The sequence below is a fragment of the Nilaparvata lugens genome, chromosome 4 (assembly GCF_014356525.2).
Source record: "Nilaparvata lugens isolate BPH chromosome 4, ASM1435652v1, whole genome shotgun sequence".
Classification (NCBI taxonomy): Eukaryota; Metazoa; Arthropoda; class Insecta; order Hemiptera; family Delphacidae; genus Nilaparvata; species Nilaparvata lugens.
In genome coordinates, this window is record NC_052507.1 from 10,068,627 (window position 1) to 10,095,974 (window position 27,348).

Here is a 27,348-nt window from a genome sequence, read left to right on the forward strand (position 1 = left end):
ATGTTCCTTTTTTAATTGCGCGTCGACGTATTCACAAGGTTTTTTGGAAATTTTGCATTTCAAGGATAATATAAAAGGAAAAAGGAGCCTCCTTCATACGCCAATATTAGAGTAAAACTCAGACTATAGAATTATTCATCATAAATCAGCTGACAAGTGATTGCACAGATGTGTGGAGAAGCCAGTTTATTGCTGTATTTCCATAAGGTCTATAGTTTCAATCAGGTACTTGTGGATGAGAATACTGCGTGAGGTCTACTGTTCACAGAACTAGAAATACAGCAATAGACTGGCTTTTCCACACATCTGTGTAATCACTTGTCAGCTGATTAATGATGAATAATTCTATAGTCTGTGTGTGATTTGTGCCACTGAATGAAATAATAGTGGACTGTAAGAAATGCTTTTGTAAATACAAAAGGTAAATGTAGTTTGACAATAAAGAACAATTAAATATAAATACTAAATGTAACAAACAAACGAATGCTTTCAGGACATATTAAAACCTTTGTAGTTCTGGATAGGTTTTATTAGATACACTAAATAATCATGAGTTGAACGTCAATTGAAAAGCATATATTCAATGTAATTAATAATTTTAAAGACAATATAAAATAGGTAGTACAGTGAAATGAAACAGACACTGTATTCAAGAACGTAATTGACAATGGCCTAGACTAAATCTTAATGCTTGATATAATAAGTCAAATATGAATAATAAGTCAACAAAAAATTAATTGGAAGTTGATCGATATTTAAATAAGTCAATATGAAAAATGTAAAGTAAAAATACTTGCAATACTTCCAAAAATATTGGTAAAAAGTTGTGTCTACAAATGGGAATCGCGACTTTAGAATAAATAATTCCAAGTAAACCCTGAAAAGGTCAAATAATAATTAAACAAACAAGGCAATTGAACAAATAATGAAAAATGCTGATAATGATTCAAAATTGATACAGAATACTTATCAAATGCATGAAGAGCATGAGATCCAATCTTGAAATGGATGGGCAGTACATCGAGACCCTCTCGATGATACCGGACGATGGAGGAGACCTGGATGGACCCACGAAGTGGAGCGGATCAGAGCGAGCTACCGGAGCTGGACTGGACGGCGAACCATGAAGAGCGGCGACTAGGATGACCCGCGGGCAGGACAAGAATCAATCCGAGTGACAGACTCCGGACTGGAATGGTGACGAATCAGGATAGCCAACAGCGATGGCTCAGTGGTGACGACACAGGAACGGCGGCGACACAGCGATGAGTGGGTAATGTCAGGTTAACTATTGTCAGTGCAATACGGGCAAGACTGACACAATGACGGTGTGACACAGTTGAGATATGCAACACATAAACTTGAAAGTAACGTAGCTGAAGATTCACTGAATTTGAATTGAATGAACCGTCCAAAAGTTAGGCACGGTGAATGAAGTGCAAAGTTAATTGAGTTGGCTACGGCCAAAAATCACAACACTGATGCTAAGTGAATGTCTGAATAGACAACCATCCAAATGCTTGGCATGGTGAATGAAATGTAACAAATGTTCGTAGATCACTAAAAAAACTGGTTGAAACTGATACACCATCTACGGGGTAGACATGAAAATTGCTAATACTGCGATCTAGCAATGAATGATTAGGTAGCTAGTTGACTAACCTAACAAAACGGATACAGAGCAGAACGTCTGACTGCACCGTGAAATGATGAGAGTGTGATCTTGGAATGCAAGCAACACACCAGTAATAATGTCCCGCGAGACCAGAATTACTTCAATGAAACGATGAATGCGAAATTGGGCCTCAAGCCCTACCACAAAATGCCTACCGCTAAATGCATGTTCAGTTCAATCATAAACTTGTTGCTGAATGTTGAATGTTCTGGAAACTTGATTTTCATAATCAGTAATATGAAAATGATTTGAGTTCTCACACTGAGAAGTGAATAAATTTAAATTGAAGATAAAAATTCGAAGCACTCGTGACGAATGAAACGTGTTGGAACATACCAAATACTGATGATTGAAGATATTTCACAAACTAACGAACCGAAAATACTGAAACTTTATCAAAGCACTGGAAGAAACATTCTACGTTGAATAAACATGAATTTAAAACTTGAGAATTGAAAATTTTGAATTGAAAGCGACGAAAATTGAAGAACGGAAAAAAGCTGATGTGAACTGTTACGCCATTGCTGTGTGTAGGAAGAAAAGGAAAGTGCATGCACGAACCGCGCTGCAAGAAGCCACGCATAGCCACGTCGATGAAAAAGATATGCGTAAAAAACGTCTAGACACGGTAGGAAATACTCCAAAATAATATTAAATAATACCAAAATGTACAATAAAATTAATGTACAAATGTAGCATGACAAAAAACTGATGTAATCCGTGAACTGCAGAAAACACAGTGAAAGTGGACCGATGACAAAGTGACTTGCGCACTAACGCGACAAGTTGGGACAAGAACACAATGCATAGTGCGAAATCTGACATAAACCTGGCCCCCTTGAGGCCTGCAGGGTCTCAAAAGAGAGACATACGAGAGAACAAAAAAGAAACGGAGATTATGTCGGATGAGCAATGCTGAATTAATCAGAAAATTCCTCGAGTGGAAGCGGTGCAATGCTAGAAATAGCCCGCTTGAAAGTGCCTGATGCGGTGCGAACGGTGACCACCCGTACCTTGTTGTCCTTCCCTGGATGAACGGCCGTGATGCGCGCAAGTTTCCATACCGAAGGTGACGTACCCGTGTCCTTGAGAATAACCACAGCACCAATCTGCAGGTTTTCAGATTCAGAGCTCCACTTGCTCTTCCTTTGAAGTGTGACTAGAAACTCAGCAGACCAACGATCCCAGAGTTCCTGAGTGATCAGTGCTAACTGACGCCAGCGTGAACGGTGATCGATGTGAGTGGTGGTTGGTGTGTGGAACAGCAGTGCGGTGAGCGGACGACCAACCAAAAAATGCCCAGGAGACAAGTATGCTAAATCTTGAGGGTCCTCAGACAGAGGCACAAGAGGCCGGGAGTTGAGGATAGCTTCAATCTGTGCAGACAGCGTGGAAAGCTCTTCAAAATTCAAAATCTTATTCAAAGTGACCACTCTGAAAATTCGTTTAAGATTTTTTACAGCGTTTTCCCATAGACCTCCAAAATGAGGAGCCCTGGGAGGGATGAAATGCCAACCAATGTTGAAAACGGCGGCAAAGTTGTGAATTTCAGACTGAATAGCAGAATCTGAAAGAAATGCATGTAACTCATTGAGTTCATTGTGAGCGCCAACAAACGTTGTAGCATTGTCTGAATGAATGGCAAAAGGGATGCCACGACGAGCAGAGAACCTGATGAGTGCGGCAATGAAGGCCTTTGTTGAAAGCTCGGAGACCACCTCTACGTGAACTGCGCGCGTTACCATGCAAATAAACAAAGCAAGGTAAGCCTTGGAGAAATTGCGCGACTTTGAGCCACCAAGACGAATTGAAAGAGGACCTGCGTAGTCAACTCCACAATTATAAAATGGAAAATCCGGTTGTACACGAACTGCGGGAAGATGCCCCATGATTTGCTCGGAACGAAACGTAGAGAAACGAAAACACATTTTGCAACCCTTTATTACACTCTTGATGATGCGACGGGTGGATGGTATCCAAAAACGTTGTCGAATACTGGCCATAGTGACCTGAACGCCAGCATGTTGAAGACGTCTATGAAATGAGACAATGAGCGCACGCGTGAACCTATGTTTAGCTGGCAATAAGATTTGATGTTTATAGTCGAATGGAATATCTGCCTCCCGAAGACGACCACCTACTCTCAGAAGATTGTCAGTATGAATAAATGGAGAGAGTGACTTGATAGAACTATTGGAGGGCAGCTCCTTACCCTGACGCAAAGATTTCAAATCGTCGGCAAAAACATCTGATTGAATGTCTTGAATGATGCGCAATTCAGCAGCTTGAATTTCCTGAACCGACAGTTCAACAGATTGCTGAGATGCTGGTTCACGGCAATGCTTCAAATTATGAATGAAACGAAGAATGTAAGCAGCAATGCGAACTAATTTGTGATATGATGAAATTTTTGACGATAAATCTGAAAACAATGAAGTTGTTGAACAAGTGACAAGCGAGATTTTAGGCTGTGAAATGATTACATTCGATGAAATCTCCTTCCAGGTTGAGGGTGAAACTGGAGACATGTGTCCCAATGATTGATACTCATCCATGAATGCCGTATACTGCTCCTTCAATTCAGGATTAGCAGCCAATCTTTTTTCCAGTGAATGGAAACGGTTAAGAGCTTGGAAACGAGATTGACCTAGAGTGTGAAATGACTCTTTTTTGGGAAGAGCCACAGAAAATCTGCCGTCTGAGGCACGCTCGACATTGGCAAGATAATGCTGTTCAATCTTTCGGTGCTCAGCTGTTAGATTGTCCTTAGGAAGAACTTCTTCAAGCTTCCAAAATTTTTCCATCTGATTGGAAATCTCACAAGTAGAAATGAAGTTGGAATGAACAGAAGGTTCTATCTGAGATGAGTGCGTGGACAAGACAGCACCCCAAACCACCCAACCTAGTTTGGTGCCTTGCAAAATGCAGTCAGATGAAATTTGAATTTGACCGAATGTCAATATGGAAGCATAGACTGAAACGCTCAAAAGAAGATCGATTCCCTGAGAAAGGTGAAAAGCAGGATCAGCAAGCTGAATGTGAGTGGGCAAACTAAGTTTTGACATGTCAATTCCCACTGGTGGAAGACTGGGTGTAATTTTGTCGGCAATAATGCAAGAGACCTTTCTAGACCATGTGCGATCAGAAGAAAACACTTCCACAGATGTGGAATACATCGGTGCTGTATTGATGCCAGAAACTGTATGTATAGTATTGTTATGACAAGTTGAAACTAAAGACAACCGTGAAGCAAGATGTTTGGAAATGAAACAGGTGTCACTACCTGTGTCCAACAACGTGCGACACAAAATAGGTTGACCAACCTTATCATAGACTACTACCTCTGCAGTAGGCATGATGGATACTGTTGAATTTTTGTTGCCATCATATGTGTGACTGGAGTTACTAACTACTTGACCAGCGGCTGGAATCGGCGACCTAGCAGATGACTCTACAGTTGAATTCAATGACTGTTCAGAAGTAGATGCGACAACTGATGATGAAGCGAGCGGCGACGTGCGGAGGTTGACTGCCGGCTGTGAACCACAACTGCAGCTGTGAAGATGTGCTGAACGACTGCTGTTGGAGGAAATTGTAGTATTCCTTAATTGAACACTGTTGGCATTTGCTGTAGCCTTAGAGCAAGATGACGTAAATTGAAATGATGCACCGTGCAAAATGGAATGATGTGCCTTGCCACACTGCTTACATGCACCAAAGCATTGGTGTCCTGTTGAAAATGGGCGGAGACAATTGAAGCACAAGTGCTTTTTGCGTACTGCGTCAACACGAGCTTGTGGCTGTAGCTTTGACAGCTGAGAACAAGTGAAGACAGAATGTGCTGAGTTGTTACAATACAAGCAAGCATTGGGACGTTGAAATACCGAATTGGGTGTAGCAGTACTGCGACTGTTGTTGAATGATGAATTGGATGTTCCAATACTACGATTGTTAGAGTTGAAAGAAAGAGCTGCCGATCTGCTGGGCTGCTGCTGGTTAGCCCTAGGATTGACCTGAGCTGAGTGATTCAAATTAAGTGACACAGCTTGTGACACTTTATGTTGGGACTCCATAAAGTTCCAGAGATTGTCAATAGAAACATCATCCATAGTAGAGTTGTATCACTCCCAATCACGTAGGGTAGCAATATCAAAACGAGACACAGTGACATACATGAACAGAAGGTCTTTAACATCTATACCTAAATCAAGTGCTTCTAAAGCAAAAATGTTTGTTTTTTGATGGTCAATAAGACTGCGCCAAGATTGTGCTGATTTTGAATTGAGTTGCGGTGGGTTCAAAATTGCCGAGACATGTCGATCAGCAATAAGTATTGGATTGTCGTACCTGGTTTTCAACAAATTCCAAGCTAAAGTGAAATCACCTGGTGGTGCATTGGCGATTCTATTCAACGCTTCGCCGGATAATACCTGTTTGAGATATTGAAACTTTGCACTGTTATCAACTGAATCATTATCAACTATAATACTAGTAAACGCAGAACGAAAATTCAACCAATTTTCAAAATCACCATTAAAACGAGGTAATGGTATTTCTGGTAATTTGAAACCTTGTGAAAATTGAATAGGTCGTGGAGTGGGGGCATGCACTAATGCAGGTTCAACGAGAACCCTATTGGCCTCTTCAAAGGCTGCCAGATTGGCCTTGATTCTAGAAGTAATGTTAATAAAATTTTTTGAAATTTCATAATGAATAGTTTTGTCTCCATTGGGATCCCCTTCGTCTAAGCTATCCTTGATATTAACATAGGCGTGTCGAAGGGTATCAATTTCCTCTTTGACAGTGATTAATTCATGATATTCTAGCTGATTTCTAGGCGTTTCAAAATTAAACTGATCAATGAGCCACTGTAGGTGATCAAACAGATTTTTTCTCTTTGCTATTAGCGCCGAGATATCAGTTGGAAGAACTTCAGTAGCCATGATTACAAAGATTACTACAACTTAAAATTAGAATACTTGCGACCCTAAAATGCTGCCAACTGTAGTTGTGCGTGTGCCCACGTTTAAAGCGCAAACGTTTGCAAGAAGATGTGTCACCAAGGCTTGTGTGGAGAGCCAAATGAACTGAGTGATGTGACACCAAGCAAGTGATAATGGTGGCGCTCGAGCAACTTGTGCACAGGATGCAGTGTGGCAGCTTACAATGATTCAGGTCTTGAGAAACTGGTACCAACACGAGCGCAGCGTGCTTGTCTGGGGTCCAGTTAACCTTGAAAATGAATGAGAATCTATTAATACACACAATGCTAATACAATAGTTAATGTCAAAAATTGGACCCTAAACTAAGGCGTCAATGTTAAAGATCGGGATGATTTTTTTTTTTTTACAAATTTAAAAAGGTTTGAGTTGACCAGGGGTCATTACATAATGAGTTGTCCCAGGTCACTGGCCTTGATCTGGCCGAAGGAGGACCATTTTAACATGTGTGATTTGTGCCACTGAATGAAATAATAGTGGACTGTAAGAAATGCTTTTGTAAATAAAAAATGTTAAGATGTATGAATTGTATATTTATTGTACTACTGCACAAATCCAACATGCCAAAAAATGAATGATAATTTATAATAAAACTGGTAGCTGGGAAAGACGCCAAATAAAAGTAAGGTTTAAGTAAAACAGTTCAATAGATTTATTGTATACTTTGAGAAACGTGACATATGGTCTTAGATTTAGGAAATGCCACACAGGGCAGTTGACTGACGAGATACGAATAATTGACTCAATAGTCAGGAGTACAAAACAATAAAAATGACATAATAAAAAATTGAGACAATCAGTTGAAATATGATAAATTGACTCAATAATCATGAGTACAAAACAATAAAAAATACATAGTGAAAAATTGAGATTGTCAGTTGATAAATGCTGACTTGATAACAGGAAAATTTAATTTAGGTACAAGACCAAATTCCTAGTGAAATTGATTGATACATTACAAACCATGATGCAAGTACTGAAATACTGAAAATGTAAAACTGAAAAACTTATATATTATATATAGCAAACATACATTTATGAATAAAGTGCCTACAGCAATAAATTCTGGGACTTGAATGTTATAATTTTAGCATTGAGATCGTTCGTCATTCAAGTTAAAAAACAATTTGTGACTAATGAACAAGTACAAAACTACTATATGTAATGCTCCGTAATGAGTTAATGAATAAATTCAAAGAGAAAATAAACTTTCAAATGGCAATAAGTAAAATAGAAAAAAAATCAGGTCAATGAGTAATCGCAAAAAATACAAAAGGTAAATGTAGTTTGACAATAAAGAACAATTAAATATAAATACTAAATGTAACAAACAAACGAATGCTTTCAGGACATATTAAAACCTTTGTAGTTCTGGATAGGTTTTATTAGATACACTAAATAATCATGAGTTGAACGTCAATTGAAAAGCATATATTCAATGTAATTAATAATTTTAAAGACAATATAAAATAGGTAGTACAGTGAAATGAAACAGACACTGTATTCAAGAACGTAATTGACAATGGCCTAGACTAAATCTTAATGCTTGATATAATAAGTCAAATATGAATAATAAGTCAACAAAAAATTAATTGGAAGTTGATCGATATTTAAATAAGTCAATATGAAAAATGTAAAGTAAAAATACTTGCAATACTTCCAAAAATATTGGTAAAAAGTTGTGTCTACAAATGGGAATCGCGACTTTAGAATAAATAATTCCAAGTAAACCCTGAAAAGGTCAAATAATAATTAAACAAACAAGGCAATTGAACAAGTAATGAGAAATGCTGATAATGATTCAAAATTGATACAGAATACTTATCAAATGCATGAAGAGCATGAGATCCAATCTTGAAATGGATGGGCAGTACATCGAGACCCTCTCGATGATACCGGACGATGGAGGAGACCTGGATGGACCCACGAAGTGGAGCGGATCAGAGCGAGCTACCGGAGCTGGACTGGACGGCGAACCATGAAGAGCGGCGACTAGGATGACCCGCGGGCAGGACAAGAATCAATCCGAGTGACAGACTCCGGACTGGAATGGTGACGAATCAGGATAGCCAACAGCGATGGCTCAGTGGTGACGACACAGGAACGGCGGCGACACAGCGATGAGTGGGTAATGTCAGGTTAACTATTGTCAGTGCAATACGGGCAAGACTGACACAATGACGGTGTGACACAGTTGAGATATGCAACACATAAACTTGAAAGTAACGTAGCTGAAGATTCACTGAATTTGAATTGAATGAACCGTCCAAAAGTTAGGCACGGTGAATGAAGTGCAAAGTTAATTGAGTTGGCTACGGCCAAAAATCACAACACTGATGCTAAGTGAATGTCTGAATAGACAACCATCCAAATGCTTGGCATGGTGAATGAAATGTAACAAATGTTCGTAGATCACTAAAAAAACTGGTTGAAACTGATACACCATCTACGGGGTAGACATGAAAATTGCTAATACTGCGATCTAGCAATGAATGATTAGGTAGCTAGTTGACTAACCTAACAAAACGGATACAGAGCAGAACGTCTGACTGCACCGTGAAATGATGAGAGTGTGATCTTGGAATGCAAGCAACACACCAGTAATAATGTCCCGCGAGACCAGAATTACTTCAATGAAACGATGAATGCGAAATTGGGCCTCAAGCCCTACCACAAAATGCCTACCGCTAAATGCATGTTCAGTTCAATCATAAACTTGTTGCTGAATGTTGAATGTTCTGGAAACTTGATTTTCATAATCAGTAATATGAAAATGATTTGAGTTCTCACACTGAGAAGTGAATAAATTTAAATTGAAGATAAAAATTCGAAGCACTCGTGACGAATGAAACGTGTTGGAACATACCAAATACTGATGATTGAAGATATTTCACAAACTAACGAACCGAAAATACTGAAACTTTATCAAAGCACTGGAAGAAACATTCTACGTTGAATAAACATGAATTTAAAACTTGAGAATTGAAAATTTTGAATTGAAAGCGACGAAAATTGAAGAACGGAAAAAAGCTGATGTGAACTGTTACGCCATTGCTGTGTGTAGGAAGAAAAGGAAAGTGCATGCACGAACCGCGCTGCAAGAAGCCACGCATAGCCACGTCGATGAAAAAGATATGCGTAAAAAACGTCTAGACACGGTAGGAAATACTCCAAAATAATATTAAATAATACCAAAATGTACAATAAAATTAATGTACAAATGTAGCATGACAAAAAACTGATGTAATCCGTGAACTGCAGAAAACACAGTGAAAGTGGACCGATGACAAAGTGACTTGCGCACTAACGTGACAAGTTGGGACAAGAACACAATGCATAGTGCGAAATCTGACAGTCTGATTTTCACTCTAATATTGGCGTATGAAGGAGGCTTCTTTTCCCTTTTATACTAGTAGTTCTGTGAACAGTAGATCTCACGCAGTATTCTCATCTACAAGTACCTGATTGAAACTGTAGACCTTATAGAAATACAGCAATAGACTGGTCCTCCACACATCTGTGTAATCACTTGTTAGCTGATTAATGATGAATAATCCTATAGTCTGATTTTTACCCTAATATTGGCGTATGAAGGAGGCTCCTTTTTCCTTTTATATTATCCTTGAAATACAAAATTTTTAAAAACCTTGTATATACGTCGACGCGCAATTAAAAAAGGAACATACATGTCAAATTTCATGAAAATCTATTACCGCGTTTCGCCGTAAATGCGCAATATATAAACATATAAACATTTGAACATTAAGAGAAATGCCAAACCGTCGACTTGAATCTTAAGCTGCGTACACATATTCGCGCTTCCAACCAGCACCGAGCACGCTCCTCCCTCGTACCGCCCTCGTACCACCATCGAACCACAGTCGCACCGCCCACGCACCTATCATGAACGTTATGGAAGATGTTAGATTTTCTCGCGTTCCCCGGTCGAACCACTGTTGCTCCCCGGTCGATCATCAATCGCTCTGCCGGAGTGACGTTCGGTTGCGGAGCAGAGCGAAAGTCTGTACGCACCTATAGACCTCACTTCGTTCGGTCAACTACTAGTTTTATTCTACTCGATCTTTTATTATGTTAAATGAAACTCACACTACCAAAACTTACACGATCGATACCGAAGAAGACGTCCTACTCCACCATTCTCGATCATGTTTTTCTATTTTCCTCATAATTGAAATTTAAACTCGCAAAACTTACACAATCTATATAGATTTAGTTGATAGTTGTTGTCCAACTCTATAATACTCCTTCAAGTAGCTTTCGTCGAACAGGAGTGGCCGTAGTAGAAAGGATAGATGCTGGCTTCATAATTCAGAGTCCCATGTTCAAATGCCGGCCCGGGCAAGATATTTTTCTCGGTCCACTCCCGTAACTTATTTTGAATGGACACGTTAAGCTGTCTGTCTCAGCTGCCCAACAACAGTCGTTAGGTCATGTGAGAGGCCCTGAAATTTACCTGAAAACTTTGACACCAGACCTGAGCGACCTGGTCACTCGATATTATTATAATTATTAGGTAGCTTTCTTCTCATAATTGAAACTCACATTCCCAAAAATTGCACAATCGATAAAGAAGAAGATGTCCAATTAAGAAGATGTCGATCAGGTAGTTTTCTTCTGATAATTCAAACCTACACTTCCAAAATTCACAAAATCGATACAGATGAAGATGTCCAACTAATTCATACTCCAAAAGGTTGTTTTCTTCTCAGAATTGACAATATAATTGCATTATACTGCTCTTACTACAGTTTTTGGTAAATATTAAATCTGTTGTATCATGGACTCTATATGGATAAAGTATAATCTGTAGTTTTTTTTTCAATAAATAAAATACAGACATACCTTTTGTGAGCATCTTTTCAATCGGTTTATAAAAATAATGCCCACTCTTATTTTTAGGACTACTGAAAGTATAGAACCACAATGGAATATAATATAAAGTACCCTTTTTATGATAACAATATCGGGGCACCGAGCTTCGTTCGTTAAAAATTATCGTGTTTATATTTCACAGCTGGCTATACGTCATCTTATGAATTTCGGGGATGCGATATTTTGATTTTTCACATACTCATTTGCTCAATCACTTTCTTACTATCCACAGCTGTTTCAGCCAAGGATGAATTATCCTTTTAATGTCCTTCAGCGAGTTTCCCCAAGGATGAGACCTAATGCAATCGAATTTTTATATCATAAACCTACTATGTTCCAAATTTCGTGAAAATCGTTAGAGCCGTTTTCGAGATCCGTTGAACATAAATAACCAGATATAAAAATACAAATATACGGAAATTGCTCGCTTATTATTAGGACTACTGTGTCAGTGTTCAACTGTGTTCTGTTAGTATGTCTTGTGTACTGTGTTTAGTGTCACTTGAAAGTGGAATAGAGTTGAAACTAGAGTTATCATAAAATAAAAGGATACTAGATAATATTCCACTGTGTTTTAAATAACGCCCAATTTTGTGTGCAGTACAGGAACGTAGATTGAGGTTTTTCTAAAATTTTATGATAATTTCTTGAAACAGGAGACACAGACTGGCAGTGAAAAAATATAATTGTGAATACAAACAATTCAAATATATATAATTATATATATATGTGTGTGTTAACTTTTAAAAAAAATATATATATATATATATTTTTATTCTTGACAACAATTGATATTCTTGAAGAATATGTAATAAAGAATTTTGACTATTTATTTATGTGATGAATGTTGTTTTGACAAAATCCATTTGTTGAATTATTTATTATTGATGAATGTTCCATTTTAATTTCATTTATTTCAATGTTGAATGTTGTTGACAGTACAGGAACGCAGGCAACCCGCTAGCGCACTACGACGGAACGGGTGCGGAAATTCTGGACCAATTGGACGGCCGCGTGGACATGGTGGTGGCCGGAACAGGTACCGGAGGAACGATTAGCGGAATCGGTCGTTACTTCAAGGACCACAGTCCGGCCACTGTTGTCGTGGGCGCCGACCCGTGTGGTTCCATCTTGGCACAGCCCGAAGCGCTCAACGAAAGCGATGTCACCTTTTACGAGGTCGAGGGTGTCGGCTATGACTTTCTGCCCACTGTTATTGGTTAGTCAATTATGTAATCATTTTTCATGAAGCCAATTCCCTTAATTTTTAGCTAATCGTCACATATCAGTGTCAGTGGAGTCGTGTGGTTCCATCTTGACACAGCCCGAAGCGCTCAATGACAGCGATGTCACCTTTTACGTGGTCGAGGGTGTCGACTATGACTTTCTGCCCACTGTTATCGGTCAGTCAATTAATGTAATTCTTTCTTTTAATGTTGGATTACTACATATTAACAGTGTCAGTTAAATGACGTGGGTCCATTTTGGCACACAATAGTGACAGTGAAAATATAATTTTGTAAAAGTTCTAATTGTACATTTACTACTCTGTCTGGCCAAACGAGTATGAATCCTATCAGAACTTTTAACAATTAGCTTTAAGCTGGAATCTCACTCAACAGTGAAAGTGAACTGTGAATGAAAATATAAATTTCAAGCGTTCTAATTGAACTATTCACACTCTGCCCGGCCGAGCATTTGACCATTTGAACGTATGGGAGTTATATATTTTCACTGTTCACTGTCACTGTTGTATGTGAATCCAACTCGAGGGTTGGTTGATCATGATCACATTGAATTGCATATGTGCAAGTGCACGTCAGATCATGCATGAGCTGAGAAACTAGATGTGAAAAGAGCCATAGAAACACGTTGTGAGTTATCTGTAGCTGCTCACACTGAACGCAACCAGCAAGTTGTTCCTAGCAAGCGTTCAATGTGTGTCCTATTGCTCTTCCCAGATTTTTTCTCATCTGCGCGCGTGGTCATGCATAACCAAGCGTGCACTTGTACTTTTGCGCATCCAATGTGATCATACTCTAAGGGTGTCACACTTAGCTACGCTACGCTGAAATAACTGAGAGAGAAAACTGAGCTTTTATTTCAATTTATTAAAAACACACAAAACAAAATAACAAAGAATTACAAAACAAATAAAATACAATAAAATGTTACAAATATAAAAAACCATGTGTGTTGGAGAAGAGAAAAAAAAGAGAAGAAGATACCTAGCCAACTATGGTTTCCCATGTAATAGGCAGGCAAAGAAGAGAAAAGAGAAGTGATGAGGAAAAAAGGGAAGGGAGAAATGGAGAAATGGAGGGAATGAAGAAAACAGAGAAATAGGTACGCAAAATAAAGGTAAGCGAGTCCACTGAAAAATGAAAAAACAATGCTGGAGCTGAAATCTCGAGTCATACATCTAAATGGAAAAAGAAATTACTGTATGTCCATATTTATATCCAGTTCAATTTTTCCGCTGAACTTATTGAACTTATGAGAAAGTGATTTGGAATGACGTTTATTATTTTAGTACCAATGTAAATTAACTGCCTCCATATACTCTCAATTTTAGTGTTATAGGTTACATATTTGTTAGCAGTGGCCCTTAGATTATAATAATTAAGTGTAGAGTTTAATGTGAGAGGAAAATCGGATCTATATTTTATTAAGTACTCAATTACGGTTTTTATGTATAATTGACGTATAGTCATGACCTCAAAATCACTAAAAACCATATCCGTTGGATAGAACCTGGGTTTGCTTTAGGTCCTATCTCCCAATGTTTATCCCGAGCTATGAATATGTCCCGTTCACATTCTTAGCGTTGCGTAGCCTAGCTAAGTGTGAAGAGACCCTTATACTGATAAGTGGAAATCCAGCTTGAAACTCTTGAAAGCTACTGAGGTGGTAATATCTGTAGAATCTCATATTCATACTTGAAGTTGATCGATGAAAGCATTAAAACATCATCGTCGAATATACAAACCCACAAACACTCAAGCCTCAAGTCAAAAGTAGGAACTTGCTGCGCTCGTTCATTAAGATCAAACTGCTATGAAAAAGAAAAAATAACAATATTTTAATTCACCTCTGGTATTGATACTACTAACCTGGTAATCTACCATTACATAACCGGATAGAGACTCGTGCAATTTGAAATTTTCAAGTTTTTTCAAGAGACAATACTCAATTTTTATTGTTGAAATTTGTTGACTACAGATCGCAGTGCAATTGAGGATATAGAGGCTAGTGCAATTTTCAGATAAAATTGAGTAATTCTTTCCAAGAGTCAATCCTCAATTTTTATTATTAGAATCTGTTGACTACAGATCGCAGTGCAATTAATATAGAGGCTAGTGCAATTTTCAGATAAAATTGAGTAAATCTTTCCAAGAGACAATCCTCAATTTTTATTGTTGGAATTTGTTGACTACAGATCGCAGTGCAATTAATATAGAGGCTAGTGCAATTCTCAGATAAAATTGAGTAAATCTTTCCAAGAGACAATCCTCAATTTTTATTGTTGAAATTTGTTGATTACAGATCGCAGTGTAATTGATAAATGGGTCAAGACAAAGGATGTGGATGCCTTACCGATGGCCAGGAGGCTGATCAGAGAAGAAGGACTTCTGTGTGGTGAGTATTTTGGTTTCAAAATAATATAATGATTTCCACCAGTGAATTAACATAGATGACAAATTATACGGTATGAATAATGATATTAATTTTCAATCAAATATTTTTTCGAGTCCTCCTAACTGTAGATTCATCCATCTCTGTTCCCCATGTAACTTACACTGATGTTTTGTTTATCTACCTTTAATTCAATAATTGCGTTCTTTATCAGGTTAAAATTTGTCTGTTACAAATTTCTACGAATCCATAGGCCTTTTGCCACTGTTTTTTTTTTTTTGGGTTGGACTGTATGATACGAATAAACACATTCATATATCCAATTCACACCTGTATTTAGATCCAGGAAAACAAATAGGAAAAATCACTTACCCCAATCCAAACTATGACGTAATGATATACCGATTTGTTACAAACAGGGTTTCAGGTGGTAAATTGGAATAAGGAATATGGAACTGTAATATGGAACTGTTATAAGGAATATTAAACTGTAACGACCATAGACTTCTTAGCTGCTGCTCTTGTCAGAAAATTCAAAAAGAAAAAAAAGTTAAGTACCTGGGTATCTTGTTGGATCCACACTTAAGGTGGGATAATCAAATTAATAACATGTGTTCCAAACTAAAATTCCTTATCTACAAATTTCACCAAATTAGACAACTGAGCAATATAAAAATAGCTAAACTAATCTATTATTCGTATGCTCAATCCGCTTTTCAATATGGCATACGGGCTTGGGGGGGAGCTTTGAATGCGCATTTCACAAAACTTTTCATTATTCAAAAACATCTTTTAAAAACTATTCTAGGCAAACCCAGACTTTTTCCAACAAAAGATTTATTCAGAGAGTTCAAGGTTTTAACAGTTCGACAACTTTTCATAAAAAATTTGGTACTATATATTATTATAAAAAATAAAAATTTATTTGAACCTCGAGAATCTCTTTTGGGCTTGCGCCCCGCGCGAGACATTTTCCAATTTGTCAGAATGGACTTGAATGTGTGTAGGAGACAGTTTTATTATATTTCCAATAAATTAATAAACCACATTCCCTTAAATATTCTTGAAAAAACAAACATAAACCAAAGGCTTAGATCAGACATAGATAAATGGATAATAACAAATAAAATCGAGGAAAAATTGCTTTAAATAAACTAATTTTCGTCTACTCCATGGTTGCAGTTGACTTACCTACCTCTTACCGTTCTCTTCTTCTTCATTCTCCTTCTTCTTCGTCTTCTTCTTTCTTCTTGGCCTTTTCCGTCTTTTCTCCTTCCGTTCCTTTATTTTTAGTATCCTCTTTATTATTAAGTACTAGTTTTTATTCTGTATTTTTTTTTAAGAAATTTGTTTTGGATCATTTTTGTTAAATATTTTTGAAAAACATTTATATTGCAACTCACACCTGCGCACAGGGTTTCTTTGCAGGTGTAGATTGTTATATATATTTTTTTGTCTTGAAAGTGTTGTATATTTTTTTGAGAATCAATAAATTTGAATTTGAATTTGATATGAAGGAGACAGATGGGTGAAAACAAATCGATATCATTCTGCGATGGTGTGTGACCCGCTCTTGTGGTCCTTAGTCCTCAAACACTTGTACTGACGGATATATATTTCACTCAAAGTATTTTAAACGATTTAGGGCGTTGGCTTTCACTCTCAATATATTTTCACAAGCACAAGTTATGAATCAATTACACGAAACGAATATATTATATTTACAATAATAATGGGACGAATTTCCCAAGATGACATATTCAAAAATCAACAAATGAAACAAATAGGAGTTGCTAATTATGGATCAACTATCCACACGAGAAACAATGATCTGTCGACAATGAGATCTGTTTTGCAACTGAGCTCAGCTCCGGGCTGTCCACACCTAGAGCGGAGGGGATGGTTCAAGTCGTGAAAATGAAAACGATAACAGGACAAAATCTCTTCCTCAGCACTATGCAGCGGATAAAGGAAAACTAAAACTACTATACAAAGAAACTGGCTTGAACAGTCTCGTAATTTTAGTTTTGTCATTGATGAGGTGAGAACGCGCCAACCAAGCTCCCCGTCAGCCGAGTTCCTTTTAAAACCACTTTCGAGGGGATTGGTTGATGGCGTCAACTGAGCTCCTGAGAGAGGAGCTTGGTTGTCGTCTACGTCCCCGACAACCAGTAGGGGATTGGCTGTCGGGGAGACTAGTTGACGCCAGCTTGCAAGGAGCTTGGTTGTCATCACCGAACCCGACAACCAAGCTCTTCGCACGCTCACGTTTGAGTGCCGGAGCTCTCGCGAGTAAACTGACATATATTTCATGCACTTACTCAATGGATTTCCTCAAATAAAGCCTGGTTTTTCCCAGTCATTCATTGCTTTTTGATGAGTTATATAACATTTTTCAAGAACCATAGTTCAAACTACTTCATAAAGAGGTTCAGCTTAGGGTTTGGTTCATATTTTGGTACTTGAGTATTAAACGGAGGCCACCTAACCTACAGAAATATTTCGATTTTGCGAGTAGACACATGACCCATCTGATAACGCTCGACTCACAACAATACTAGAATAGTTCTACTACAACATCTATAACAATTTAACCTTCTATAAGTGCCGCGGCGCGTTTCGTAATAGTGGCCTCCGTTTAATACTCAAGTACCCATATTTTTATGTTCTTATCCAACAGCTACATTTCAAAACCACAAGCGAGTGAAGCAAGTTCAAATTCAAAATACCCTGTTGAGTGATACGATGTACTAGAGAGATCCGTTTCAATGGGATTTGCAGGCGAGCGAGCGAAGATTTTCCAAGTCAGTTGGATTCGGAAAGAGAAAAAATTTATTTATTTATTTATTTATACATTGAAACATACAATATCCTTCTCAACTATGAATGATTGGGAAAGGAACAACAGGCTTAAAGCCCAAAACTGTTCCTTTCCCAAATTTAGATAGAAATTGTCCAAAAATAGGTTATGTTTACATTTCACGATTTTTGTCCAATTTTGAGTCCAAAATATTTATAAACTAGGAATTTAGAATTTAGGAAAGTTGAAAACCAAATTTAATAAGAATACTTCACTAAATCATCACTAATAACTGAAAAATACTGTATTACTAATTGAAAATTTTAGAACGTGAAAAGAAACTCAAACTTACTCCTAAAACAACAGCTGTCTATAGGTCTATGTTAGACTCTGTTGAGAGGTCTAATGTGAATAATAATGTGAATAAAACAAAATTTATAACGTTTTCACCAACTTCCCCTGGACAACCGGGGGAAAAAAATATTATTATAACCATTTTGAATAAACCGAGATTATACCCCACTCATTTAATTTTCCAGGAATTTGATGTATTTACAGTTAGACAACTCTACGTTAAAACTTTACTTAAATACTTATTAAAAAATAAAAACAAATTTCCTAAATTAAATAAACATGTCTACAACTTCAGACCAAATATAATAGAAAAATTCCAAATTTATCCTACAAAGTTAACTTTCATTAGAAGACAATCAGGAAATTAATAAATGTAATATATTTTGATTTAAATGATAAAATATCAAAGAAGAGCATAAAGGAATGGAATAAAGGTGAATATTTCTCCACTTTGAACCTAGCATTGTGATTTTTTTTCTGTTTCAGTTTTCAGTTTGGTATTTCTCTGAATTCTGACCTTTTATAAATGATCAATATAGGAGTGAATTATTCTACTTTGGACCACATTTTTGGAGTATATTGATTTAAAGTATATTTTGTGTCTACTTTTGTTATAAAGCTTTTCGTTTCAATTTCTATTTATTTTAAGGATTTTTTTAAGCAACTCTCACCAGCGGGCAAAGATTTTTCTTTTTTGCTGGTGATGCCTAGAAATTTTATAATTGGTTTTTTCTGCTCTCATGTATATGCATGTATGTGTAATATTATATTATGAACATTTCATTTTTATTTTTGCTCGTGTACGTATGTGTATGAGTAAATTATCGTTTGTTTTCTTTTTGGCAATAAATAAATTTGATTTGATTTCATTTAATGTTTGCAGTGATAGAAGTGGCAACATTAACACGCTTTACTTCTAATAATCGAATTCATAGAATGTGTGATAGGTCTGTGATTGTAGGTACTACTTTCTCATCCGCTTCAAGCTGGTTTCAATGTCCAATGGGGGATCGGCTGTCGGGGAGCTTGGTTGTCGGGTACGATCACGACAACCAGACCCCTCATATCCAGCAGGGGATCAGCTGGCGGGGAGTTTGGTTCGTGAGCGTGTGAGGAGCTTGGTTGTCGCCGACAACCAAGCTCCTTCGTTCCAGTAGGAGGTTAGTTGTCGGGGAGACTAGTTGACGGCAATGGTATATTTTGCCAGAGGATTGGCTGACGCCTGTGATCAAAATTGCGAGGAGCTTAGTTGTCGTGGAGACAGGTTGGCGGCGACCCGATGAGATGTTTGATTAGAGGCTACTGTAATACACTGTCAACAATACAAGTAGTGTTTTCTTATGTTGAAAGGGCTAAAAATTATTTTATGTATGAAAAATTAGCTTTTGATTGATTTAATGTTGAATAATTTTATTTGTGAAATTATAATACGCTTAACCTGATTTAGTACAGAAGCAAATATATAAACAGAATAGAAAATAATGAAATGAAGAATCAAAACAAAATCCACAACAAAATAAAAAATTCTCTCGAGTATCTTATACTATATAACTATGGTACTCTCTTATTCATAGATATAGAGATTCATAAATACAGTGTAAACAGGGTATATAGAACGAATTACATGGGACATAGGGAAAACGGGTTTGAAGGGGTAGTATTGTAGTAGTCTAGTGGGCCTCCGCCTATAGGCAAAGCTACCGGACCCGGACTGTAAGTGCTGTAATTGGCTTATTAGTTTGTTTAGGTGGCATATTGGTGGTAGTCCTGTAATTGTATTTGTTTGTGAAGGTGGCAGCAGTGGAGGCATAATGTGGGCAGCCTTGCAGGCAGCGAAAGGCCTTAGAGCGGACCAACGCTGTGTTGTCGTTCTGGCCGACAACGTTCGCAACTACATGACCAAATTCGTATCTGACGACTGGATGAAGGAGCGCAAGCTGCTAGCTTAATCACTGGTAAGTAGCCTTTTTCACACTCACTGATTGTCGTACGATACTCGGAATATCGTCGTAATTGGTTAACTCACGCCAACAGCTTTATCTCGTACATTGGCTGTTTTCACAATTACTGATTGTCGTACGATATTTGGAATATCGTCCGATGGCTGAGCCGTCTTTACACTTACCGATTGTCTGCCGACATTCTAGCCCGTCGTCGTGATAATCGAAATAACATGGTTTCGTATGGAACAGTTTTCACACTTACCAAATAATACCGTGTTACCTGAAACTCATAATTGACCGAGCGAAGTGAGGTCTAAGATTCAAGTCGACGGTTTGGCATTTCTCTTAATGTTTAAATGTTTTTATGTTGCGCATTTACGGCGAAACGCGGTAATAGATTTTCATGAAATTTGACAGGTATGTTCCTTTTTAAATTGCGCGTCGACGTATAAACAAGGTTTTTGGAAATTTTGCATTTCAAGGATAATATAAAAGGAAAATGGAGCCTCCTTCATACGCCAATATTACCGTAAAAATCAGACTATAGAATTATTCATTATAAATCAGCTGTCTAGTGGACTATAATACTACCCGTTCAAAAACATGGAACATCTTGAAAATTGTATCTCTCCATCAACGTTGTAGACAGTTGCAGCCAGACCTCATAACAGCGCTCACACTCACATTCCGGGACGACATGTCACGGTACGATATAGGACAGAAAGCTCTATGTTTTTTTAGGATTTTTTCTAGATATTTTATATTGATAAATTATTTATTAATTTTTGAGAAAACATAACAACAGGTCAATGTAACTCACTGAGCGCGAGGTCTACTGTTCACAGAACTACTAGTAGTACTTTACGTAACAAGTCCGGTAACGATAATTTACCGCATAGTTGAGGGCAGAATTATCATACAAATGCGGTAAATACGTTACCGTACAAGTTACGTACAATAATTTTTGTCATACTTATCTGAGAAAGAATAATATTGCTGAGAAACAGAAACCATTACCTGCTGCTGCTCGAGCTACTGCATTCTATAAACATGACCTAGCCCGTAGCGCCTAGTTCATAACAGACAGACCGTTTGAGCTCAAATAAAATAATAAAGGTCTAAATTAGAAGATTTCAGATGAGTTCTTATAACTTGAAACTCCTTGAATGAGTTCTTTAATTATTTGAGTTAGTATATTAATTACTCAGATGATAATAGGACTCAGTAGAGTCCTAACATACTCGACTGTAAAGAGAACATAATATATATGATCTCTTTACAGTATAGTATGCTGTAATGAAAATCACATGTTTTCTTGTTCTGCAAAAAGCTGTTTACCGGATTGATTTTATGCATGGAAAACAGCTGCAATTGAGTAAGTATGACAAAAAAACTGGTGTGGTGCACTCACACAACTTTCCTTGTTGTTATGAAAATTGATCTCCTGACGCAACTGTTCACGTGCATCCCAAGTCTACTAATTCTAAGATCTGAGCCAGCTGGTGACAGGACAATAGCGCTACAGACACACGAAGTCTGCTATCTCTTCATAGTGAATGATTCAATAAAATCAACAGTTGCCAACAGTTTGCAATTGAATAATCTTATTTTCTCGAATTTCGAGCTTATTTTCAATTTTAAGTGAAAATGTTACTGGATAATTGTAGAAATTTTCATGCTCAATCTTTTCCACTTGAAATTTTCTGTTTTTAAAATTGTATCTGAAGCCTGATAATTGGGAATCTAAAATCAAACTTTGCATGGATGGGGCGGAGATCCTGAAAGTTTTACAGATATAGGACTTGTGGCAGTTGACAGAGCTTATCAATGACTTTTTAAGGTATGAATTTGTTCAAAATCGTTGGAGCCGTTTTCGAGAAAATCGCGAAAACCCCTGCTTTTGACAACATTTTTGCCATTTCAGCCGCCATCTGGAATTGCATTTGATCGAAATTGTTCGTGTCGGATCTTTATAGTGTAAGGACCTTAAGTTCCAAATTTCAAGTCATTCCGTTAATTGGAAGATGAGATATCGTGTACACAGACGCACATACACTTATACACACACACACACACACACACACACACCACACACACACACACACACCACACACACACACACATATATATATATATATATATATATATATATATATATATATATATATATATATTGTGATGAATCTTTCAAATAGATCTCATGAAAGAGAGAAAAATTGTGATTACCTTTTAAAATGAAAGAATTTGCTAAAGGAATAGTTAGCGACCGAGCGATAAAGCTTACTTATCAGTAACTGTATATTTGATAAGAGTACCGTTCTGTACTGAATATTTTTCTAGGAAAATTACTCAATAAAATTATAATTATTTTGCAAATAAAGCACAAATTATTTACGAATCGCTCACTGATTTTGAGGTTACACTTTGTTTACTATCGATCAGATGTTTTTAAAACAGTTCGAACGCAGCTGACTGATTCAAAGTATTGTCAAATGTCACGCTGGCTTCACGTAAGATATAATATCATCTCTAAAAATCAAAACTATCCATAAAGGATCAAGAATTTCAAATAAAAAAAAATAAAATGTATGTGTTATCATTGAAATTATTTATTATTTAAGAAATTATATTATATGTCAGGTCTTATTGTAACTAAATAGGTCATAGCATGAAATTATATTATTGATAAAATGGCAGAAATTATTTATAACAATCTCAAACATAATAAAAATTGTACAAGAGTATTAATTCATTAACGATTTAATTCAACTGAACCACATGGTAATTAAATCTCTTTGGCAGGTCTAAGCCAATCACAGTGCATAGAAATAGCACCAAGAAGGTGATCGTTTGAAAGCAACACATGTTAATCTATTATCAGACACCAACCCTGCCTTATCAGTTACACTAGCACATGTACATTGTATGAGAGAAACTATGTCTAGAAGATTAAGCAGTTTTAAGGATTACCTAAATTGAATCATTATTGTAATTAAAAGAATTATATTCTGCTGCTTGCCACTGACGTCATGTTTACGTCACAAGCATTCTACCAATGGCAAATTTTTATGCAAATTATTACATCGAGATTCTGAGAAGCAAGGTCTAGCCTAAAAGCTTAGAGAAAAGACAGCACTTCCCTTTTGAAATCCTCACCGTGTAGATCTCTTTTTATAGTTACCAAAGACCTATTTGTGAAAATTTCTTGTTCGATTTTAAATGTTCTATTTGTGAGCCGATATTTTTAGGCCAATTTATTTGTTATTTGTAAATTTCTGTTTTCACCAATCGATAAATTTAAAAGCTTAAAGTAAATTATCCCTTAATTAATTCGGTGAAGGAGATATTTAAATTAAAATTCCCCACGTGCTGAAACCGAAGCCTGGATTGTCGCCGATCAAACGATTTTTGATCTAAAGAAGAAAACCACGACCGCCAAGGAAATTCACGTGAGTTATAAGTTTTAAAAGGGGCCCCAATCTATGCTTCGAAAAATATTTCAGTGCAGAAACATAAATTTTTTCTTCGTTAAATTATTGGCCACGCCGACAAGCGCTTTAGCATTTAAGAGTCTAGAATTTACTCATATTTAATTTATAAGAATTTGTAGTTGATTAACTATCCTCCGCTGCCTGAACCACGACCCCGAGCATTTTAAAAAAATATTTTCTATAATTCATTTTTTCACTATTTTTTTCAAACTGTTAAATTTTATCAATCGTAAAATTCTGTTGAATCACGCATGGTATCATGCAAGCACAAGAAAATTTTTAACTATTCTGTTAATGCCAAATTATTATCAACCTGTAAATCAAATTCTGAACCTGCACTGTATGATTACATATTTTATTGTAATATATTTCAGTTTTGTTAATTCGCTTTCTGAGTTCGATTATTTCTTAAGCCTGTCAATTATTGTGTCTGATACGTTCTATATCATCAAGAACCGATCGAATACGATCATTGGAATAATTGAATTGAGCTGGATATTGGAACAGGTCTAAGTGGATGTAGCGAGTGGGGTCAGATCGAGATATTTATTCTTTGTCCTTACCTGCTCATATATCAGCTTTTATCTGTTACCTACCTCGACTTTGGAGCGAACGCATCAATTGTACAGCAGTGGCAGCCATAGATCATATAAATTCCTACAATAGAGCTTAAAATCCGACAAGACTCTGTTCTCGAAATATATTCTGAACGATATTTGGTCCAAATACCGTATTTTTTAATCCTTCAGAACTTATTAGAGACGCAGTCCCGTAAATTAGCTACATCGGGATTTTTGCTCGACCTGTATGATTTTGTATGCTCATTCTTCACAGGTAATAATTTTAAGGTATCCGTATTCAGTGTTTAGCGTCCGCTACACTACTTATAAAAATTTCATCATTATACAATCTGTCATTAGAAGAATCAAGGGTGAGCGAGCGTTTAGGCCTCCCGCGATTCCGACAATTGTATGAATCTTGTAGTGAATCAATCAGTCTGGTGTTCACTCAGCGTCCACACACGCATTGCAAAATTTATAGCATCTACACCATTGACTCAGTACAAGATTCACCCTACATGTGTGAAGCCATCAAATACCACTCCACAATATATATATATATATATATATATATATATATATATATATATATATAGAACAATAACCATGGACTCAGGGGGCCTTGAAACGTATAGAGATTTAGAAATTATTGTGGTACCTTAATTTTTTCGGAAAGCAAGGAAAGTAAAATCATTTTCAAAACTCTCAATAACAGCTTACAATTGTGTAGCCGACATTTCTCTGTCATTGAGAGTTTTCAACATGATTTTATCAGTTTCAGGTAACATGTTATTATTTGGTGCTCCAGTAGCAAGTTAGAACTTTCACGGAACAAGATAACCCAACAGGAAAAACTCTGGAGGCGTTGAATATTGGTGAAAAACTGTTCAAGAAGGAACACTCGGTGCTCTTAGCTAAAAAACCACATGCTTACATTATCGTATTCAAAACGACCTCCTGAAGACCATGTTTTAAACATTATGTTTTCTATTCTATTATATTAAGTAAGCAGTTTCTGTATATCTGTTTATATTTTTATATCTGGTTATTTATGTTCAACGGATCTCGAAAACGGCTCTAACGATTTTCACGAAATTTGGAACATAGTAGGTTTATGATATAAAAATTCGAATGCACTAGGTCTCATCCTTGGGAAAACTCGCTGAGTGACATTAAAAGGATAATTCATCCTTGGCTGAAACAGCTGAGACTTTCGTCGTCTGTGGATAGTAAAAAGTGAGCGAGTGATTCTGTGGAAAATCAAAATATCGCATCCCCGAAATTCATAAGCTGACGTATAGCCAGCTGTAAAATATAAACACGATCATTTTAGAGAATTGTGTTATGTTCATCAATAAATAAAAATAACGAGCGAAGCTCAGTGCCCCGATATTAATTATATACAGTGACTATAAATAAAGTCTATAGTCTCTGTATATGATTCTAGAGTCTTTAATATGGTAAGGATAGTGATGCTATATTTCGGTAGCCACACAAGGCATTTTGAAAAACCCACAATCCACAATTTACGGAAAGGTCTTTTTGGATTTGCGCGACTTAATGAACGCGCTGTATTTCCTGTTAATCTGTATCAGTATTGTACTTATTATAAAAGTTTGTGATTAGCTATAAGGTTGTCTTGTTCTTTGAATGTAAATTCTCAATAAACATGGACAAATCATTTATTGTAGCACAAATGATCTAAATATTTCTATTACTCATTCTGTCATTCATCCAATCTCAATTATGCTTATTTTTTTATATTATATTTTTTAATTTATGTTAAATATCAACAATTACACAGTGCTATCTAGTTCTAGAATACAAATAACTCATGTCCTATTTTTGTTTTCATTTTCAGATCTGGTTGCTGAATGAAAAAATTGAAGATTATTTTTTGTAAAATACTGTGGATGTTATTAAATTACTTTTTACAATAAATTTTTGGTACTTTTATCTTTAATGATGGAATAAATGACTATAATGCGATTCATCACGAAAATTCGAAAATCACAAATTTGATTGATAAATAGTCTAAAATTGTTTAATTGTAGAAATTGATGGATTTCATAAAAATGAAAATCTCCCAGATTTGGATGATATTGCGGCTATGCTTATTGTATGAGACGTTTCGCTACAATACATGAAACAACAAATCTTCATCACTGAAACATCAAATCAAATTTAACCTCCACTCTCTGAGAAAAGCCATGGAATAACCATCCATTATGAAATTTTCCCCATAGCTTCATCTATAGTGCGAATTTCTACCAAATCTGAGATACTTTTTTTTACTGTTTCAAAACGCACGATGGTTATTTTTTGTCCATGGCTATTCTCATTTTTTGTGAAAAATAAAAATCGCTCAAACTTCGTGACCTTATGCTCTTTGATGCGAGAAACACGAATCTGGAATCCGATTTGCAAAATTCCTTACAGTTCATTTAATATGGCCGTTTGAAAATTTGCAAATTTTATGTTTGAAGCTGTATAGCTCATTCCTTATAGTAGCTGGGTGTGCCAAATTTGGCTTCGACATCTCTCAGGTAGAGCTTACAAATGAGCTCAGTAGTCACATAAATCATGAGAAATTTGAATTTCCCGCTCAAATAGTATAAATCATGAGAAATTTGAATTTCCCGCTAATCATGAGAAATTTGAATTTCCCGCTCAAATAGTATAAATCATGTGAAATTTGAATTTCCCGCTCAAATAGTATAAATCATGAGAAATTTGAATTTCCCGCTAATCATAAGAAATTTGAATTTCCCGCTCAAATAGTAGTTCATTTGCATATTAGAAATGGCCAGATTTCTACCAGGGCATCAGAAACATGCAAGAGGTACACAAACTAGATCAGTGTTGCGGGTTGCCTATGCTTGCATTGGAAGGCGTTGAAAAAACCCTGCTACCTCTTCAAGTGTTCTGAATCCCTGGTACAGAATTAAAACCAACTGAAATACTACCAGGGCAACAGAAACATGCAAGAGGTACT

The 27,348-nt window shown here is 36.5% G+C and overlaps 1 protein-coding gene across 3 annotated transcripts in view; it reads left to right on the forward strand.

The window, feature by feature from the left end:
- The window catches only part of LOC111049463 (cystathionine beta-synthase), a 48,092-nt gene extending 21,776 nt beyond the window's left edge, over nucleotides 1-26,316 (forward strand). For all 3 annotated transcript variants that reach the window (XM_039426607.1, XM_039426606.1, XM_039426608.1), the window contains exons 6-9: nucleotides 12,509-12,788; nucleotides 15,116-15,208; nucleotides 20,151-20,314; nucleotides 26,215-26,316. In XM_039426607.1, coding sequence (XP_039282541.1) covers nucleotides 12,509-12,788; nucleotides 15,116-15,208; nucleotides 20,151-20,308 — 531 coding nt within the window. In that variant the 3' untranslated portion in view covers nucleotides 20,309-20,314; nucleotides 26,215-26,316. The remainder of the gene's footprint in view (nucleotides 1-12,508; nucleotides 12,789-15,115; nucleotides 15,209-20,150; nucleotides 20,315-26,214) is intronic.
- The last annotated feature ends 1,032 nt before the right edge of the window (nucleotides 26,317-27,348 follow it).